The 22,937-nt window shown below is 42.0% G+C and overlaps 1 protein-coding gene across 1 annotated transcript in view; it reads right to left on the reverse strand.

Annotated features, from left to right (window-relative positions):
• Window positions 1-9,885, reverse strand: part of E75 (ecdysone-induced protein 75) — a 145,974-nt gene extending 136,089 nt beyond the window's left edge. Inside the window, exon 1 of the mRNA XM_046623702.2 lies at window positions 9,834-9,885. Coding sequence (XP_046479658.1) covers window positions 9,834-9,870 — 37 coding nt within the window. The 5' untranslated portion in view covers window positions 9,871-9,885. The remainder of the gene's footprint in view (window positions 1-9,833) is intronic.
• Window positions 9,886-22,937: the final 13,052 nt, after the last annotated feature.

The raw sequence follows: 22,937 nt of genomic DNA on the forward strand, positions 1-22,937 counted from the left end.
ATCCCTTGTTTCGCTAATAAAAAATCCATCGTGCAGCGTCACGCAATGCTATAATTTTGTAAAATCTGCGATGGATATCTGATGCGAATTACTTGCATACGACTTTTTCGTGTCACTCGAAATAAAAACGGAGTACGTGCATTATGTGTAACTTCATCTCGGACCGGATGATAGACCGCGACAAACGAAGCGTGTTTGACCAGGTGAAAATAATGACGGATCTGGATAAATTCTGCAGCATCAACAACGCCGTCAGAATGTGAGGGCTGCGTGTAATGCGTGTCACCGCGACCTACCGTAAATTATGGAACTAACTCAATTAACTCGTAATGTTTCGGGTCTTATCTGTTATTCTGCCTGTTAATAGTACGCAGAGATCTATGAAAAAACGTATCCGTGATGTTATATGATGTACAAATTAATATGTACTGAATTAGTGTATAAGAAAAGAAATATTTTTTTATAATATCTATAACATACGTCTTGGATGTTATAAATGCGTTGATGAGAAGAAGACGATGTATAAAAAAACTGATTTTACATCTCTATTTTTCATTTGACGAAATACGTTTGATTAACGAGATATACAGGATTCAGATTTTCTTACTTTTCTCGACCTGAGTCAATATAAATTGCGCCAATTTATTTAAATATTCAATAAACACAATAACATTACGTGTGAAAAAAAGGTCATTATTTTGTTATCTGCGCGTTATCGCTCGAACGATAATTCACAGTGTCGGTAGGTTGAAACCTATAGAGTATAGATCGTGATTAATACATAACTGATATGCATCATTGAACGTCAAAGAGGAGGAGGCAGAAAATTCGCCTGCAAGCATCTTTGAATAATTTTTCATAAAACACTTCAACTTTTTTTCAACTCCAAATTTAAATTATAACTCAACGATGCATCTATAGGTATATTTATACATAAGTGTGATGACTGTAATGTAAACTGGTGCAATCTCTTGCGTATAATCACGCTCGTTGCGAGCGTTCGGTAACCTTGTGCTAACTTACGCAGGCTAATAATTATTTTGCAATCACCAAAACGAGGTGTTATCACACGTTTAACGCACTCGCTTCAACAGAGTTCGCAAACGTGTCAAAGCTATTTTTTTTTTTTACATACCTTGCACGCGTGATGTGACTGATCTAATTTTAGATAGAAAAAAAATGCAATCAGTTCGTAACGCCAATGTAACGATTCATTTTTAGGAAAAACAATTACTTTACAACCGTATAGGATCGTCTCAAATTGAATAATCTATTTTTAAAAAGTAAAGTGTATTTAAACTTTGAACATTGAACTCCTTTAAAGCCGTTCTAAATTTTCAAAACAATGATTTTCTTTTCAATATTTCGATACATTACACGTTACTAGTAAGAATGACCAATAAGCATAAGCTTCTGGACAAGATACCGAGAGAACGGATTAAAAATCGAAAAAAAAAACAAAATAAAAAGTTCATCCCTATTTTTAACATCAGAGTTACGGAAAAGAATAAGTTATAAATAATTTGAAACCTTTGTTTGCGACAGAATTTTAGCGGGAGAGAGCGAGTTAGAGAGAATTATAGAAACAGGAAAAGTAGAATAGGATAGCAGAAGAAAAATGTTTCGGCGGACGATTACCGTGAACGCGAAAAGAGAACCGGACTACGGCTTGACAAATATAAGTAAAAATACACGAGGAATTGTTTCGTACAACGGCTGTACTTGAACCATTGGAGACGTACGTACATACGTATAATACACAACGTACTAAACCCACTCATACCTATATTTATGCAGCTTGAATGATGTTATGTGTACAAAGTGACAGTTTGCGACCGAACGCGGCAACAAACACATCGTACATATATATATATATATATGTATATATAATAGGTGCATCAAAACGCATACGAAGAGAGAGAAAGAGAGAGAGATAGAGAGAGAGAGAGAGAAATGTCGAAGCCCCTCGTATCTGTGATGATAAGTTAACATTGAGACAGGGCAGGGTCGATCAGAGGACATTTTGTTATGAGGCAAGGCCCGAGATGCAATCCCCGATATTATATATATCGGCCGTCTAATCCAGACGTTGACGGTTATTATAAATTTCATCGTTAACACCCCCCTCCCTCTCTCTCTCTTTCCTCATCGCCCGATCTCACTTCGGTTTTTGACAATTTTTATTTACTATTACAGCGTTCCATATTCAGAAAAAGTTATTACGATGTAAAAACGAAATCACGAAAGCAGGACCTCTAAATCCTATCCGATCGAGTTCAAATTTGCAGGTGACTTTTTTCTCATCACAAGCAACAGTTTTGTGAGGAAGTAGTACGGTGAAAAAAAAAAATTTATTTTGTGTTAATCAACCTAACATATATGTGCACTATGTATGCAAATATGTAAACGATGAAGCATGGCACACATTGATCACACAAAAATGCAAACAAACATACATGCATACATACATACACACGCATACACATACAGATACGTCACAGCTGTTTGCTCGCGCAGCCTTGCGTGATTTTAAATTTTTATCGTGGAAAGATTTGTCAAGGTTTCTTTTTTTTTTTATTTTGGTTATTTTTTTCGCAAACATCGTTGTTATCAGTGACCCTACTATCAGCGACATTGAATATATATTAATCTCGCCTATAATCGGATCACTGGACGGTAAAGGAATCAAGTGCGCCGCACGGCTGTATGTTACAATAATTTTAACGAAAAATCGACGTCTTTGACGCCCACTCATCATCGTAAACTCTGCAGAGAATTTCCACGTCGTTTCGTGTAAATTTATAATAACACAAATTTCCATACTACTGTGGACATTATTACGAATATAAACTTGGAGACTCTTTTTTTCTCGATTAGTTATCCGACACTCTGTATCATAATATTAAATACACGAACGACGTTTTTGATTTATCGGTGTTGAGTAATAATTATTCAAACGAATGCTTGAATCCAATGGCCTACGTATGTTACACACGCAGACACGAACTACATAGACCGGGAGCCTTTGATAAACAATATAAACTCAGTGCCGAACATTAATGTGTGATACAGGCGTACTCTACACCCTTACGACAAAAGTACGCGTAGGTGGCTAGCCTCCGATCCAACCTAAATATTCGGCGATCATATTATCTCGAGTTTTAGTATATAATTAGATGAATTAACAAAATGCCGAACGTTAAGAAGTTCTGATTTTTTATTAACAATTTTTTACAACAATAAAAAGAGTCACTCCGCGTCATATCCAATCTACACGTTCGGCAATGCCGTCCGCCCAAACTTTTTTTTCACTTGCAGTAATTTGCGACAAACGCCGAACGGTAAGTAGTAATTCTAGATCCCGGATTTTTTAATATAGCTTCGCCGGCACAGCCCCCACCTTTTGGTCCACGATTTGTGTTCGGCGAAGTCATCTCCGTGTGGTGGAAGGTGGGATTTGGGTGGGTCTTATACTGCCGAGTGTGAACAAATGAGACATGAAAAGTGTTATGGGTTCCCGGTCTAACATGTACTGATCTCGTCGGCGTTCAGTATGCGATCTTATTATGGTCAAAAGCTTTGAATAAACAGTTCAGCTGATTATTTGACCTGAGTAGATATTACGAGTAGAACGGTAGTTACAGACCCGAATTCTAAAAACCGTTGATCGTATATTATACATACATACACGCGTGCGCGTAGTTTATACATGTCTGTACAAATAGGTATATGTGTATCAGAGCGTGCCAGAAAACGAACGGACGGATTACATTAATGGCACGAACCTTGTTATCGATTATAAGTAGGTATACGCGGTATAATTATCGCGCTCGGAACATACGCGTTGCACTTCGTGGAATTCGATTTTCTTAACAAATAACAAAGTTCAAAGCCACGATTCGAACGATTGCTTCCATCGAATGCCGAGAGAAGAAGAAAAGGAATAATAAGGAAAAATGAAAACCTTTCGTAAATCAAAAAACCGTTTGTTAATCGCATCGCGTGGAATCTTTTTCTAATTTTTAATTTACATATTTATCTATTCTCTTTATTCAAATACGACACGTCTACGTTATCGAGACTCATCGGTGCTATAACGATACAGATTACACCAACACGTACGGACATACGCAATTCTGCGTTACGTATGCGTTATACGTAACATTTAATTGTGCAACAATCAACCGTGCGATGGCTGTAATTTCATGGCTTTGTTTGCTGTACACTAAAAGAAGAAGAAGAAGAAGAATTTTTTTTTTCTATATTCTGTTATAAAATTATCGAAGAATATCGTTACTGTACACCTGAGGTAAAATTAACGACAAACGAGACGTGTTTAACGATCGTACAAACAAGTCGTCTGTAGAATAATATCAGTTACAAAACGGTGATCATCGATTCTGAAATAGCTCGGGGGGTCCGTATAACGAAACAGGGATCCGATTCTTGTATTTCATTGTGTATGCGTCGTGTAATAACAACGTAATCAGCTTAATGTATAATGATCGTTCATTTGGGTCGTCGCGTCGTTCGTGGGTCGCCTAGTAACCAAAATACGTATGCGGAAAACCTGCAGGAATGTTTTTTCTATCAATCTTATCTCTTCCTAGATAATATACACCTATGCATGTACGTATGTATGTATATTTTGTGTGTCTGTGATGTAATTATCGCTCGCGGGAGGAAGTGATAATTCATCAGCCAGCAGAAATGAGGATTTTAGCAGATAAAGTTTTCGTCCTTACGGGGATGAGTCATATCGTCGCTGGGGGATGATTCTCGGTAATTCGGTGCGTCAACGCGCTTTTCCACGAGTAATTTACGAGATTCTTCACTTCCGAATTATACCTTATACATATACGAATATGACTAAGCCCCGGGACTCATCCACGTCGTGCTCTAATAAATTACTTGACGGTATCCGCGTTTTTCTTTTCTACGTATGATATCACGACACTCAGTCAAAAGTTTTTCATTCTGTTCGGCCTTACGGTTTGTTTTTCTTTTTCCATATTTTACGCATTATTATTCCTCCGTCGCAATATCTGCTATTACACGGAATACTGAGAATATTTTCTGTCCTAGTTTCATGAGCAAGAGGAAAAAGAAGAAGGAGAAACGAAGTGTCCAATAGTACGAATCGACGTTATTCTTTCTTAAAGAAAATAACTGGCTGATTGAAAGAACGAGATATTCTAACCTTAACTCTTTCATGCATACATTTTGCCTTACATGCGATTCGCTTGAAGTTTTGCATACACGAGCTTTTGGGGTCGATGATTACGAATCTGAACTCGAAATTCGAAACTTCAAAATGCACGGATCCAATACGGCAGCCAAACAAAAACGATCGGAAGACAAACTTTGAAACCGTCTGTAAAATTTTTTTTGTTCGTATTAAGTTTGTGTGAAAATTGTCATTCGAATTTTCACGATAAATTAGCAGAAAATGCTTTTCCGTCGTGTAAAAGTAAAAATTCCGACCATTTGTTAAAATGCGCTTTTTTTCGGTAAATAAGTAAATAAATTTTATACTTCTCCTTAGACTTGGAAATATTTCAGACTCCAAGTGCAACGAAAAAAACTCGGCAATTGTTGCCAAAACGTTAGTTTAATAAATGAAGAGCTAAAAGCAACCAAGAAAAAAAAAGGATGGGATGACGAGCGTCCAAGCTTGAAATTAAAGTGTTAAAACGCGTCGTATCGTTGAAAGAGAGAAAAAAAAAAAAACGTAATTAAATGAAACTGAAAAACTTTTTAAAAGGACAGTATTGCATGGTGCGGAGCGAGAAGTTGAACGCGGTGCGAAACGGTTGCATCCTAGCCTTGACTCGGGCGGCGCGAAGGAGGGACGAGGAAGGACGAGGAAGGTGGGGGGGGGGGGGGGGGGGGAGGTAAAGCGCAGGGGGTGTTGAAGAGGGGTGGTGGAAATCGTCGGGGGGAGGTTGCCATGGCGATGAGCCGGTGCCCCCGCCCTCAGACGGCCAAGATTATGACCCCGACCTTACAGGTGGATGACCTCCACTGCACCGAGCTGCGCCCGCGCCCTTGCGCCGCGACGTCGGCGTCGGCGTCGCGTCGTATCGGAGGGTTGCAGCGATCTCCTCTCCCCTCGCCCTCCGATCCTTGGCTTTATTCGCGGTGTACGACCAACAGGGAAAAGAAGATCGATGCTTTCCGGCTAGCGCCGTTTGAAAAAATAATATTTCCTGTATACACATACTTTGACTCTTCAATTTTTCCATATTATCAACAATTTACTTCGCTGTGATCGTCACTATTGTTATTGTTATTATCATTACTTATATTACGATGGAGAAAAAAAAAAGGTTAGCTAATCACTGTCTTATCATTGGTGATATTATGCGGTTTCAATTTACTTTTCTTTCAATATTTCTTTTCACAACTTGCTCCAATTTGTCGCTGTTCGCAAATAATACAAAAAGGATGTGGTTTTTTTTTTTTTTTTCTTCTTCTTATCTTCATCTCGTAACGAGGATAGGTATTGACAATTTAAAATTGTACACGTACGTACGTATACGTATACACATACGTTTTTTTTTCCATAATTTTTCGCAGTATAACCATCCGCCAACAATTACACACAGCGAATGTATGTAAGGTACGATTTTAACGCATCGATACGAGAATGTGCAGGGATGAAGGAACGAAGGGGTGAAAGACCGAGGGTATAACACGGGCACACTTGACAAGTTGGTGAAAAACTACACCGTTTCCGCAGTGTATTGCGATAGTAGTGGTAGTACTAGTAGCAGTAGAAGCGCTTTGGTACTTGAGACGCGCTAATTGCACTCTCGGAAAGTCTCCCGGATATGCAGGTGAATAAAATAATCTTGAGGCTCAACGAACGCCGCGAAATATATATATATATATGTATAATGCATGATATAACGTACCTATAGCTATCGAATAACGAATGTCGGCATAATTTTAATTACTACGCGTAAATAGTATACATACATGTATGTATACGTGGCAGTAATTAGAAGAAGATATTATGCTAAATTGGACGCAAATAAGAAGCCTAATTGTATAATCGACAACTGTATCGATTAGTATGAAGAAAAAATATTGTATTAAAAAAATTTCATCGGAAACCAAAGATACTTTCGAATTTTTTATTTTTTTTTCTCTTTCCTGATCTTATTCAAAGATTCTGATACGTATACTGTAATGTGTAGAACTAGCAAAACACAGGGTTACAAAAATCGGGAATACAAGTTATACGTCGCAGTAAACATCGATTTTGAAAACCGCGAAAGGTGGCAAAATTTTTGACAAAGAGAAGAGCGATTTACAGCCTTGCACGGGCTGCATGCGTCCGAATGATTCGCATGATGAGGAATCTATAACATGACGGCTGATAACGACGCATATGTATACACATATATTGTGGTAACATACCTATGCATTTCTACGAAAGGAATAATAAACTTTTCAGTATTATCTCAAAGTCTGGCGCAATGTGTGTTGTTACACCTTATATTACATCCAACGAACCGGGTGATGCAGGTTACACACACACACGCACACATGCATATATGTATGGGGCATTCCACGCCAACTCAGTAATCGGTTGACCATGACATTTTTTAATTTCACCAAAGATTTTTCCTACGTTAGTACAAAAAACACCCAAATTGATTTTTGTGAACAATAGAGAAAAAAAAAAACATTCGGTATCCTGCGTCAAACGGGACGTTTTTTTTTTTTCTTTCTCCTTGTTTTATAAAAATCAATTTTGGTGTGTCTTCAGATGGGTTTAAAAAATCAGAGGGTAAGGAAAGACGAGCGATGGAAAAAAAATTTGAAATTTTTTCTTACAAGTTTTTCAGCCGTCGTACTAACCTAGGAAAAATCCCTGGTGAAATTAAAAATCATCGTGGTCAAACCGTTTACTGAGTCGGCGCGGAATGTCCCGTACATACATATACGTATATATATAGGTATACAGAGTGCAAGACAGATAGGTTTATATTATCGATATACACGTACAGCAGCTTGCGAAGAGCTCTTTGACCCCGTGACTAGAGTGCAGCAGTGGGGCAGACAGCCAGACTCACCTGCATTGCGTGACTCACGGGGCGTCGGCTGCACATGTATACGTACCCTGCACCTACTGCACGCCCGCACGTCGCTCTCTCAATTATTTCTACACGTAGGTATCTATGTACGCAGGTATACGCATATGCGCATAGGTAGGCAATGCATGCGGCATATGCACATACTCGTATATATTATCTATGTGCGTGACCCTGTGGAAGCGCGTGTGTGAAATACTGCCGTGTATATATTTAATGGAAACGGAAGAATCGATAGCGCATCGGTGCGTGAAGTGCACTGCGATACTAGACGTTCACTGTGTACGTAGGTATTACAGGAGGTACAATTTTCCCACCAACGCGCTCTGTCGCGCCCCGATTTAGCAGGCCTCAAATGGAACGTCGCGTGTAGGTCTACGTACGTACATGTTTTACATATTGTTTGTATTGTATAACAAAACACGGAAAATCAATATCAAACTTGATACAGAAGTCAAAATTATTTGACGTTACCTAACGAGCAGGAGGAAAGTACAAGTTTGCATCGTCCATTTTGCAATCTCCTCATAGTAAAATGGTTTTACTATGTGCGATTCCGATGCCGCAATCGTAACTGCATAATCTTTCGGACTGTGGTTTGACCGCAAATATTTTTGTCAAACTGGCTAGGACCGGAGATTCGAACTTGTAAAAAGGCGTATCGCTAATAAAGAATTCTTCTCATCTTATAATTTCCGCCTATTCTGCTCGCTTTATCGCTCGACGAACCCAATTCAATTCCGTAACGCCAAGTACGTTACAATGGTATCACAAGTGTGACAACGCGATACCGCGACTACAAAAGAGAAGCCAATCGTTCAAAAAAATACAAATTTTTATAATAAAAAATAAAGTTTCGTGTCACTTATTTACATGACAAAAAAAAAAAACAAAAAAAAGAAATCAACAAACGCTTTCCGCTGTAAAACCTGACGTGACGTGACAATACTGTTTATAAATCTCAATTTACCTTAAACCGAGGACTCGCAACTACATACTCTGAACGTAGTAGAAAAAAAAAAAAAAAAAAACTAAAGGATTCCAATTGTTCCATAGTGTAATAAATACATTGTACGATATAACGACAAATATAATTCAAGGTTTTGCAAAAATCTCTTTCAAAGTTCGTTGCACAGAGAACTTTGACCGCGTCGGTGCAACGGCATGAAAACGGGGGGTTATAAAAGGGCTGCGCTGCAACGCGTCGCGACAACCCCCCCCCCCCCCCCCCCCCCCCCTTCAACCCTACCCCCGAACAATGGTCCGTCTAGACCGGGCGCCACCCCGACGACCGCGCGTGACTCCTGACCTCTGCACCCGGCCGACACCGTCGCGGCGCAGCGCAACGCCCAGCCCTTCACCCGTTCACTGCAGAATAGGTATGCATAGGTGTGTGTGTGTGTGTAGCAACGTGGCACCGTTGACGGATCAACGCCCCCGCACCCCTCCGTTATAGGCTGCAGGTCAACCGCCGCCCTGCGCTCCCTGATTGTGGAAAGAGGCTTTTTACCACCAAAAAATTTATGTTGCAAGGAGTCGATATAAATTTTTTAAACCCTCAAATATTAAATTTCATTTCTCGCATAGAATAATAACTTATCGACGTCCCGATCGCGTAACCAAACTTGATATCAGGTTACAGAGCTGTTCAAAGTCCTGCAAGTTCCGCTTATCTTGATGAATTAAAATACGTCTCCGGTACGTGCTGCAAATAACGTTCTACACACATACCTTGTTCGAACGCGTGCATCCACCCGACGTCGGGCATCGATCGGGGGTAGGCGCCCCATCACAGCCCCCGCCTTCCAGGGTCGACATCCTGGGGGGCGTTCGTCGACTCCCCGCAATCTCCTTCGGCTATTTTCTATTTCATCCCGGCACGTTTCCTCGCGTCACCCGCGAAACCACTTCCGGGATGAATTTTTCCCGTGTTTTTATTTTCTTTCGTACATTTTTCCCTCATTTCTCTGGAGGTCTTGCCGTACGATTTACTGAAATCAGAATCATCGTCATCCTCTATTATTAACACAATCATCATAATCATCATCGTCATCATTTCTGCCTACATAGGATGATTGCGATTTGAGGAAAAAACAAAAAAAAAAGAATCATTCGAAACGTAATACATCAGGTATTTTTTCTACACGACACGCGTGAATTTTCTTGAAAACATAAAGATTCCTTCTTTACCGAGCGAAACGGTTCGAGTGGGTATCTACACGATATGTGTGGGTAGGTATACAACACACTGGCATGCGAAAGATGGACTTCGAAGTTTGCTAGGGGTCTCGCGGTATCTATAACACCATGAAATAGGGTGCAGGGCTGGACGTGATCGCAGAAGGGACAGGGAAGGGGGCCAGACAGTCGGTGGCCTCGTTTCTCGAACGACTAGCAGCATCGCTGTAATACCGAACGTAGACAATATATGTGTATATGCATATATTTTCTCAATGAAGCTATGTACGTTGCCAACCACTCCCCTCTTCAATTCGTTGCATAGCCCTCTCTGCAGGCTAACGAAAAAATAAAAAGGAGAAGATGAAGAAGAAGAAGAAGTGAAGAAAAAGAAGCAAAAACACCCTCGGTGTGAATGCAATTTTATTTATCAACTCAGCCCATCCCATTTTTTTTATTTTTTTTCGTCTCTTTCTCTCATTCTTGTTCTTACTTTTTCTTTTCTTCGCTGCATCTCATTCTTTTTCAGCTGCAGCTCACAGTTACAATATCAGGCTCTGCAGGCTTTTAGCCTCGGTATAATATTCTCGTTACTGAAATATAATGCACGTTGCATCATCGGATGGAAAAAGAACCGTTGCTGCACCGAATGGCGTGCAAGCAGAAGAAAAAAAAAAAAATTGACAGAGAAATAAAACAGAATAAAATTCGCACGGGCAGAAATTCAGGTTATTCTACTAACCGGACTCTGGATTAAATCCAGAAAGGGAAAGAAAAAGAGTAAATGAAAAACAGGAATCGTTTCGTGGGATAAACGCACGGACAGTAGGAACGTCCCTCTGTACGTATGGAAAAAAAAAAAAAAAAAAGAACAAATCTAAGGGCTGTTCGAAGCGACTGCTAGTCTAGTTTCATCGCTGGTATCGCATATCGGCGCATCGAACCAGCAGCAACAGCAGCAGCATCGCGACGAGAGAGCGAAAGTTCGTCCTAGTGGCACCATCCTGATCGTGGCACCCCCTCCCTCGTCCTTGCCTAGCTCCCTCCAGAGCTTTCACAGGCACTTCTCCTCTCCTGCTCTGGTAACACTGCAAGCTGCGCCAAGGCTTGCACCACCGCCCCGTTTCGATACTGGACCATATAAACATGTATACATGGGTATACGCATCGGACTGCAGGATTCGGTTAAGCGCACATTGCTTCGTGGTATGTATCGATTTTTGCGATTATCAAAGATCAATATCCTTAATCCTATCGGTTCCAATTAAAAAATTTCCGTGTACGGAAGAAAAAACAATTCCAGCAATGCCTCATCACCGTAATACATACGTATATCTTCGTAAAAACGAACGGTAGGTACCGCAGAAAGGAGCCGCAGTCGAGTCCCACAGTAAAAGAGGGTGAGAGTAGTAATCTGAAGTTGGCAACGTGTTCTGTTTCCGACGGACAACGAACGCTGGGAACGCTGGGACAGTGACGGTCCCCTCTCAGAAAAAACCAAATAAATAAAAAAAAAAAAACCCTCGACGCCCTTAACCGCCCTCCAACGGCACGGCGCGTCGTCCTCGTCATCGTCGTCGATTTTACCAAGAGAAAGAGGAAAGTTTGCCCCAGTACGTTGCACCCTCCTCCCCGCGGCCGCGTCCCCCGCCGACTCGCGAAGCTATCATCCCCAAGCCTCGACGGGACTGCACCGGCGCCAAATCAATACCGGCAGACATCCCAACTCGCTGGAGGTCAATGCCTTGCACCGGGAACCATTGGGGCGGCCGACTGGCTCAGCGACCTCAACCTCCTATCTGCACTAAACCCTCTGCAACCCCGTCCTCGTCCTCGTCCACGTCGGCGACGCCGTTGGTGGTGGTGGTGGTGGTGGTGGTGTTGGTGGTGGCGGAAGAGTGGGTGGTTGGGCTTGTGCACCGTTGACACGGCTGCACATGCGTGCTTCGGGTCGCCTCGAAGCTTCTGGAACACCGCTTCACCTCCGCCCATCGCCGATGGGGTGGAAGTCGGGTTATTCGCATCCTGTGTTGTTATACCATGCAATATCCCGCAGCAGCAGCAGCAGCCACAGCCACGGCCACAGCGATTTATCTTTATGTTTTTTCGCACCGGCTATGAGAAAACGCTTCATTTTTAGTCTACTATGACATATTACGAGAGAAATCAAATCTGGGATATCGATCTGGGATACCTTCCTCGTCAGAATCAGGAAGAGACGACGGGGTAGTTGGAGAAAGTCGCCCGAAAATGGCTTCCCTTTACACGGGTAGGTATTATAATATACGCGTGCTGCGCGTGCATAAGTACACGAACAAGTAAATTGGTATGTGGGGGTAAAACGGGCGTGTGCGTACGGTTGGACCTACACGTGGTACAATGAAAGTGTGCCGTGGCATGTAGCCACTACTACCGGTACAGCCACCGCCACCACTGCAGGGTGCAAAGAGAAGGTACATGACATGCAATATGCACCGACTGAAAGAGAGGGAAACAAAAGACATTGACATTCAAAAGCTTCCCCTGATACACCGCTGTGCACGGCCAGACGAAACCTTTTCACGAGTACCTCCCTCCCTGTCTCACCTCCTCCTCTGTCTGCAATGTACGTGCAAAATCCATGAACCGCACGTCGTGCACCCCGCGACAGCTCGAGTGCCGTTGCCGAACGTTCGAAATGAAAAAATTTTCAACCCGTGCCGTCAAGAGTCACAAATGCAATTTTTGCGATGCCAACTTTTTCCCATAGCGAATCTTTGTTTTTTGCATAACAGGCTTCTTCGATGCAATTCGGATTGCGAATAACTACCCTCGTGGAATATAATTGTCGAAGAAAAAAAACAGCGATTTCTCAAAAACTGCCTGCTGCAAGTGTCTGGATAGATAAAACTGGACGGAATTCTATATACCCGCGCGAATCGAAAGTTGTACGTAAACGTTAATCCCCGAGATTGAAATCGTGCCAAGAAAAGTAGAGTACCCGATCCATGATAACGAACAAAAAAGGAAAAGTATGGAGAATAAAAAAATAGAACGTCATAAACGTTGATCCTCAAGTTTTCCATGAGTGTTGTGAATATGGTTATGATTGCACGGTGCTGACCGACTAAAATCATGGCATTGAAGACGGGAGTGAAAAATGAAGGAAGCTAGTGAAAATTTCTCAACCTCACAGCCACTCCCATGGCCCGTGGGTATCCCTGATTCAAAGTTGCTAACTATAGATTCAAAGAAGCTCGAGGGATGCCCTAACGAGTGTTCTATTTTTCAAACAGCTATGTTTACCCTTCTCGTTTCTCGAAGCATCTACCATTCCGAAACCCCCGCCCCCAGTCGACGGCGGTAGCAGCGAGGGTGGCGCTGAAACCGGGGATACAGACGGTGCACTTTCCCTCTTCAAGGTGTACCATCGAACCCTCCCCCTATTTTCCCCGACGCAGTAGACCAGTGGTTACCAACTCGAGCGATTTTCCACCCTCTGTTCTCCCTGCCTCGAGTTGATAAGGAAAAGCTCACACGATCCTATTCAGAACTGATGAGCAGCTTAGAAATTATAAATTACTTATGTCAAAACGTCCCCTGATCAAATCGGCTTGTAACGACTCTAACTACGATCAATTTCCCCAAAAGGTCAAGTAAGATCAAACTGCCTTTCCAAACCGCCTCGCCCTTTGGCCTCGATACTGTACAGCGGAACTAACGAATGGCAGATATATGGAATAATTGGTATGGAAATAGTACCTAACTGTTGACCGTGATCTAGTTTTCTAAGAACCGCGGTGAGATCGCATCGACTTATTCCGAGCACTACGTCTACTTTGTCTCGGATTCTAATAACGTCCAGGGTATTCGGGGCCCTTGACTCTCCCCAGAAATAGCACGGCAGTATAATCGTTGGGTTGGTATAAGCGTGCTCCAACAGTTCAAGGTTAGGGACGCTGCAGGGCGACGGGCGCGTCTTCGTCGTACGTTCGTGGCGCGTTCTTCGACGCACAGCACGCATGTTAGACGACCAAAATACATCCCTCCGATCTATCGTATAAATACCAAGACCAAAACTCACGACAAGACACGAGATAAACTCTGCTCAGCTCTTACCTACGCGAGATGCGCGTCCGTGGAGCATCCCAATAACCTTGCTCCAGCTGCATGTATTAAAAATAACAACCTCTCTTTCTCTCTTCCGTTCTTTCTCAAGGTTTGTCAAATAGCGTTTCTCCCTTACGAACCCCCGTGTTTTGGTCGCGCGAAAGGCAAAAAAAGTACAGAAGTAAAAAGACAATACGAAAAAGAAGTAGATAAAAATCGCGAGAAGAAAAGACCAAACAAAGTGTAACTAATTACAACGTCGAGCTTTTCACAATTGAAACGGGACTACGGGGTGGTCGGATGATGGTGGTGGTGGAGGTGGTGGTGGTGGTACAGCATTGATATTTGACTTCCAGAGCCCGTCGACCCCCGTGCAATATATATATAATGCCTGCACACTCAATCAGCTGTCGCTTAAATGAGCGAGTCCAATACCGCAGAGCACATTGGAACATTGCACCGAGCTATAAAGATGTCTAGTCTCGGCGACATGCGGCAGAGTAGAAAGTCTCTCGCGCAAGCTCTTTGTCTCAAACCACCCAAGTGCGGTGGAAAACATTGAACTCGTGAAACGCTGAACGGGGAGGACAACACACTTTGAACTGCACGCCTCTGAGACGCGTAAACAATTCCATCCTCTCTCCCACTCTCTAAGTAGACAAGTTTCTTCTTTGCTCCTTTCTTTTTCTGACTATCGTTTCTTTTCTTTCTTCACCCCATTCGTTTTCATCCCGATATCGTACGTGAGTCAATTGCAAAATCCATGCACTGAATGATGCGATCACGATTCAACGCCGCTCCGATAATAACCAGTCCCAACTAATTCTTATGTACCGACACATTCATGATGAGTTTAATTGGTATCGAGTTCTACCCTTAGAACGTTAACCTATAACCAACAATTTTCCATTACCTTGGACTGCGTTTTAAGTGTTCATCGTCATTGACGACGGTAAATCACATTTACTCCAAGGCTTCTGTATCGGACTACGTTCTCTAACATAATGTCGGAGCAGTTCCAGTAGGTACATTGATCAACGACCTTGATACGGTAAAATTTCGATGACAACGAGCTTCGTATTAGCCTAGAGGCAGTCCAGTACGCCGAAGCGCTTCCCGGTGGTTAAACGTTCAGTTTCAGATCACATAGAGTTGTGCAGCTATTCTAGAACGCGGTATAACAACGTAAGAGAGTAAAAGCAAAAGAAGTATAGAGAGTAGAAAAAGAGAGAAGCAGCAGGAATATAAAACCGCTATTCGTAGCACGTTGAGGACGGGGTCCGACCGTTAAATTTTTGAATTACAATGACCGCGGATCGCGGGCCCTCATCGGAGGCACGACGGACGTCGTCCCAGGGGTCAAGGCCAAGTCTTTCCGGGATGGCACGTGTACTCTACCAAAGCCGTGACTCATTCGTGCAAAATCTGAAAACGTGCCTATGCACATGCACACGTACACGCGTTAGACGGCCTGAGGAACGGATGCATCAGAGACGACGCTGCATGAGATAAAATTTAGGAAAACCATGACAAAGAAAACATGCCTACTCTTAGGTTGAAAAGTCAACTGGTTCAAAACCATTCTAAAATTGTGCAACAATGATTTTCTCACTGATGCATCGTCGCGTTAACGTTACTAACTTCAGCCTCGCGACGCTGTCGCCTGAAATGTAACCGACAGCGTAAGCTCGAAAGCGTCGATCTCGGTACAGGAGAGGAGAGCAGCAAATAGGAGTGCGTCGAACCCGCGATGACCGTTGTGCCGATGCGAGAAGATCTTCGACTCGACAACATGCCAGGCTGCCTGCCTGCCTACAGTACAGCATTAGCAATATGCAACAGCGGTTGTTCGTACGCCCTCGGAAATCCTCGGGGAACTCGTTAAGGCGCTGATGGTTACTGCGGCATTCCAGGGACGTTAACCCGCGATATTAACTTTGCCGTTTGACGATGCTCCCTGCATTCGTCGGAAAATATTCTTCGGGATATAAGAATCCGAGAATGTTATCAAGTGACTCGGACACGTACCGAAAAGCGAAGGCGTGTTGTTGGAAGTCGTCGAGTCCTGCGTGATGCAGTTAAACGTCGCAGCGTACCGATGGCGTGCAAAAAGATTCTATACAATTAATAATACGACACTGCAAAAGTGTCCATTCGCAATTCCTTTCGAGTCTTCAAAATAACTAAAATTCTACAACAAGGATCGAACGATAACTGTAAATATATGCATGAGAGTTTAAATATCGAAGAGATATTCTTGACGACAATTGTATCGATCATTTTTACGTATAATCTAGGACAGTTTTAATACCCGTCGAGAAACACGAGGACTTTCGCCTCACGTCGACTCAATTCCAAAGATAACCAACCTACCGCTGGCACAACAACCTCTGGAACAAAAAATATTTACTTTTCCGGAGCAGGAAAATTTCCCCGAATTATTACGAAACTGAACAGTAAAAATCCCTGATAAAGAATGCTTCCCCTCGAACCGTAATTACCTTGCAGTGAAAAAAAAAAAAAAAAATTAATGAACGAACGAACGAATGACTCGACGCGACGCTTGATTTTACACGTGGTGCTGTTTTACTACGTATAGTTATAATACGATAAGTTTCGTCGAGTTTGAGAAACGCTGCAGGGCCGTTGCACCAGACAGGGTGAACGCTCTTGGCGTTTTGCCGGAGCGCCTGCACTCTCGCTGCTGCTGTTGCTGCTGGTGCTGCAGATATCCCGGACACTCTGTCCATGCCACGCGGCCGGATGGCCTGACGATCTTCGTCGTCGTGTGCATGGCTAGCTAGCTGGTAACACATGCTGCGCGCTGCGGCATCGCAGACAGGTATGCAGGCGTGCAGTGCCATCATATGCGCACCCGTAAGTCGCGGTGTGAGGTTTCGCCCTGAGGGGTGGAGATAGAAAGAGAAAGGGTACGATCGTCGCGTACCTACCATGCAGAATCTGCGTCGCCATCCACGCGACGTATTTCGAGCTCGTCAAAAAATGGGTCCGTATCATGCCCAGGTTAGCGGCAACGAGACGAGCAGGCAGCGCCGTGCCATCCGGCATTCGGGGCCCGATGAAGAAGGAAAAAGAGGCAAAACCGTGGAGGGGTTTCAACCTTTGGGGCCACCGTCCCCTCTCAAGGACACAGGGGCACCGCTCCACTGAACCAATTACGCCATTTTTATGTCAAACTGTATCTATACATAGGTATACGTATAATACGATTACACATAGACGGTGATGAACCGGGCTTTTTTCCTTCTGTTTTGTAGTTTTTGGGTATAATTGTGAAGGTTTATCGTGTTATCCTGAAAAATTGACCATCTTTAGAAAACAGTCAAAAACTAAACAACTCCTCCCTTCCACCCCCATAAGCAATTATTCAGTATTGATCAAAATTAGTTTCGATTTACGTATAATCGTGACTGATTTCAGAATTGTATAACGTCACATAGAAAAATTTCCTTCAGTGTACAGTAGGTATACATACTATACAAATTAGGGTGTATCATAGGAATATGGAAAATTTTTTTTTTAACGCGCAACAAAATTTCGGTAGTGCATCTCATCTAGAATATCTTAGCCAAATATGAGGTATTTTTAATCAGCCTTAATATGGATATTTGTAAGTGCTTATTTCATTTTTTCCATTTTTCATTGAAGTGACACGTAAAGAAAAAAACCGGAAAATTTTTTAATTTTATTTTCTCGTCAACGATTTGACCTATAAACTATCCGAATACAAATTCTTACAGCAAATTTTACGCTCCATAAAAAAGTACTGTGATAGAATCTTCCTAACTCGAACTGAAGCCGTGTACGAGAAAAAAAAAATCAAAAATTTTTCAATTCTTTCAACGTATTATTCAAATGGAAAAGGCTCTAAATATCGATATTATGAGCTCATATTTGGCTGAGATATTTTATTTGAAATGCTCTACCGACATTTTGATGCTCGTTTGAAAGAAAATTATTTTTCTTATTTTGCCACACCCTGACACACACACTACCGATAATACATAATATTATAATTTTATAGAGAGACGATAAGTCTTCGTGCGTATTATAGCATCTACAAGGGGTGACGCCTCACGAGTATCTTTTCCTATACACGAGATGACGCTGAGGTCAAAGTTCACGCCTTATTCCGGTGTCTGTAAGAACTAGCGCTGCTGATTGTGAGATCGAGGGGGAGGGCGTAATAAAAATAGAGCAGAGAAACGACAACACGTAACGGGGAACACGTACGTGTATACGAAAACAAGATGACGACCTAGACAACGAAAACGCGGCGTGAGTCAACGGCAGACTAAAAGGCGCCAAGATTGTCCACCCCCGATAAAATCCTGCAGCAGAAGCAGCAGAAGCAGCAGCAGCGAGTTTGCCCGCCGAATTGCTTCGGCATCGATTTATGACTCATTCCTCATCGCCTGGTAGGTATAAGGTGCTCCTGAGTCACTGCGCTGCGACAACTTCATATAGGTAGGTGTGCTACATATCTGTGTAACACATACGTTACGGTCTATGTACGCGTCCCGACCTCGTGTACGAATATCCTCTAAGCCGGAACCACCATAATGCACTTCCCATGCTCAACACAAATGCTGTGTATTTATATACCCGGCACCGCTGCAAAGCACGCGGAGAAAAACTCGGTTGTTATTAAATTTTTCAAAATGATTATTTCCGTTTTGTTATTTTACAATTCGTAAACATATTCGACAAGAATCGACTGTAGAGTTAAAACGTGCAAAAAAAAAAACAAGGATAAAGAATAGTACATTATGTAACAAGGGAATAAATTCGAAGATTATTCCCGCGAGTGGGTTTACCGATGAGGGAATAAAGTTAAGAAAGAATAACACGTGCCACTTTTCTCCCGCTTTTCAGGTAAAAAAAAAAGTTAAAATTACGGTCGAGTCGGGAACAAAATTGTTTAAAACGGTCAGAAATTGATTCCTTTCACCCTGTTTCGCATGACAAATTTTACCTTCAAATCAAGAATAAACGTCTACCAGTTTTTACACATTCGTATCGCATCTGTATATTATATATATCAACGCGGAGGTGAAATTCAGTGCGAAATTTATTGCGAACCCCGGGAAATGCCGTTTGCGGAAGATTGGGAACCCCCAGACTGCAGGAGGGGATTGACCCAGACACCCCCTCCAACAGTCGACCCACCCTCCACCCGCCGGATGGCCCCCCTTTCATCCACTAATCCTCCCCTGCACCGCGGTCCGTCCTCCAGAGGTTCACGTTGCATGCGGTGAGGAACGGAAGAAGCGGGGACAAAGGGAGAGAGAGAAACGGAGGGCCGAGGGTGGGGGAGGATAGACAGGCACGTTTTGATAAAGGTTTCGCGGTCTGCCGACGATGCGAAATATCTCTGTACAAATATAAGCACGATAATGTAAAATGTAGAGTATCAGGCAAAGCAGCATCCCGGAAAAAGATTTTTTTTCGCGATATTTTTCATCGCCTGTGTGGAAAGGGAAGAGTCTGTGCGGTAGGTCTGTCCGACAAACTTCTGCGATGATATCGAAAACGGCTAGATGAAACGTATGAAACCTACAGGAGTTGGCAATCAAATGGTAAACGTGTTCGGAGAAAAATTGAGAAGAATAATTTTTGAAGAACAAAACAATTTATGCAAAATTGTTTAAATAAATAAATAAATAAACTCGGGAAGATATAATAGTTCATTTAAATTAGTGATACAAAGGAAAAAGGATAGGTTTGTCATTAAAACATTGAAAATCGATTCATTTCGCATTCTCACATTTTTGTTGTACGAAAATTTTCAGCAGCAAATCAACGAATACATAAAAAAATAAAACCAGAAATATATTTCGGCAATGATACATAAATTCCACTTCCGTATTACGTTTGAATTTTTTCAACATTAATTAATGAGACCGAAGTTTGTTACGTTACTGTAACGATGCATCCTTCGAAAAACTAACTATTTTTCAACATTAGGATAACCTGAAATTTATCAGACCGTTAATAAAGCATCAACAAAGAACTCGAATTTTGTAAATTAAACTTCTTCGATTATTCTAAAGTTAAAAAATAGTATAATAATTTTTGTTCCAACGTTTCGATAACTTTCACGCTACTAACTAACTTCACCGGCCCGGTAATAATTTCGAATATACGCGAAGTAAAATTTGTCTGGCGATGAGGGTAGGTATAGAGATTCTCCAAGCTCTGTATAACACCATCCTCCGGAATGATGCAGGCGGAGGGAAGGCCGGTAGGTAGGTATACACGCTTTATCGATTGGGGGTTGTAAGAACCTGCTAGACGGTCTATAGACCGGCGGTGCTGCTGCAGCCCGTCGATGCTCGCCGTATAACTATACGTATAGACGGTGCGGAAGGCGGAAACTGGGGTTGCGAACCCCGAAACGAAAGCAGACAGAAGTACAGACGCGAAAGGGGGTGACCCAGACACACCCTCGCTATCTTCCGCACGATTCCGCCGCCGCCATGCCGTCGAGGGTTGTTTGCGGGGAAAATATGTATACCTATATACGTGTACAATATGTACGGTACTTTCAACTCGCGGCTCTCCCGGATCATTTACGTATCCCTGCCTTCGCACCGTCCCAAAAACTACGCACACCACATTTTTCCCCCCTTCCAATGCGATATTAAAAATTTCACACCTAATAGGAGGAAAAAATTACCGGCAATTATTAACGTCCAATTTTTTTTTACCGCAGTGGTATTGTTTAATTCTAAGATATATGTTTCTTCCAATCATTCAAACCGTGTAAATTTGCAAAACAATAATTTATACTTTAAGTTTTATCTTTCAGACTTGGAGCTGTAACTGACCAATTGAGATGATTAAACTTTGTACAATGCATATCCTCGTTTCATTGCGTTGTTTCTGTTTGTAAAGATTTTCTAAATCGAAGAAGGAACTGAAATTAAATCATATTTCATGGTATAGTATATAGGAGCCGAAAATATGAAAATGATCTGAAATTCAAGGACATTCCTAAATTCATCATGCGGTTTTTCGACGGTTGAAACAATCTCGATTAAATCAGTTATTTGTATTGGAGTTTGTACAAGCGTCAAAAAACGATTCGCAATTTTAATTTTTTTTTTATTTTTCAGTGATTCATGTTTTTTTTTTTTTTTTATCCTACACCTACGAAAGTTGGGAATAATTTCGCAACGTAGCGCGTGAGCGAGAAGTACTGCGTATCTGCTGCAAGGTGCAACGAACCAAGGACCTTCGAGTTTCCATTGCGTCGGCGTTGCCGTCGCGACGCTTTGCAGCGTCACCGTTTCGACAAGTTACACGTCTGCACGGGTATACCGATTTACATTTAACACACATATGCACTCGCACGCGTAAGAAGATCGTGTGCCGCGGTTCTATATACTGCAAATTACGCAACATGCAAAAAAGTGATTCCGGTCGCTGCCGCGATGCAAATAATTGAATTTGATGCCACGATTGCCGGAGGTTAAAGCAACGGTATATAAAGTAAAAAATGTACATACACTTCGCTGTTCACTCACAGATCACCGTTTTCTTAATTTTATAATGATTTTGAAGGCATCATGATTTCGAAATTTGACTGTCTCTTGTTTCATTACGGTTTACTGAATTTCCGACAGTTCCGAAATTGCGAAACAACGGTTTTTCCTCAGAGTGAAGTTACCAACTTCAATACGGTTTTGAACTTGGGAAAGTTAATCTTTTTCTGTTCCCAAGAAACAAATCACAATTTTATTATAAGACAATATATAAATACGTGGCAACTTTTGTGCGGTAATCCAGCTATTATTTCGCACGCGTATCGCGTAATATTTTTCCTCTCTCTTTCTCTCTTTCCCCCTCTCTGAATACGTAACGAGCTTGCAGGAACGGCAGCAGGTCAACGCGATTCGCCTTTAAGTTCTACACATGCATACAAGTAACAAATTTGTACACGAATATAATAATAATACCTGAAATTGAAACGAGGATGAAAAAAATTTTAATCTAGGTAAAGTCATTACTCATTTTTACCCCGAATTGATTTCTTGTTTTTTTTTTTAACTGTGTTTTTTAGACACCGGAAAACATAATATTACATACTTATAAACGAGTAATTGTTTCTGAAACGATTTTAGCGTCATCAGTGTGAAGATTGTTGTAAAAAAAAGAATCGTCGGTAATGGATCAATAAGTGCGATCCCGTGTCGGTAGGTATAACATTTTATTATAACAAGGTTGTTTATCGGCAACGCGAAGAATCCCGCTGGTAAGAAATTTCCATCATTTGCTAACGCCGCGACTGAATGCGCATGAACGAACGAGGAACGAGAAGGCCGACAGATGACACCAGTTACCACTCCACGGACAGCACGGGCATGAAAATATCATTTAACAGTAATCGACTGGAATTTTTCCACTGAATTTAATCGAGGAAATAAACATCGTTCCATACCAAAAGCCGCTGAACCGGGCAATGAAATTCGTCTAAAAAAGAAGTATCAAAAATTCGAATAAAACCATTCTCACACCGTCCAAATTAAGGGGGTCGATTGTGTA

Source organism: Neodiprion pinetum, chromosome 4 (genome assembly GCF_021155775.2).
Source record: "Neodiprion pinetum isolate iyNeoPine1 chromosome 4, iyNeoPine1.2, whole genome shotgun sequence".
Taxonomy (NCBI): domain Eukaryota; kingdom Metazoa; phylum Arthropoda; class Insecta; order Hymenoptera; family Diprionidae; genus Neodiprion; species Neodiprion pinetum.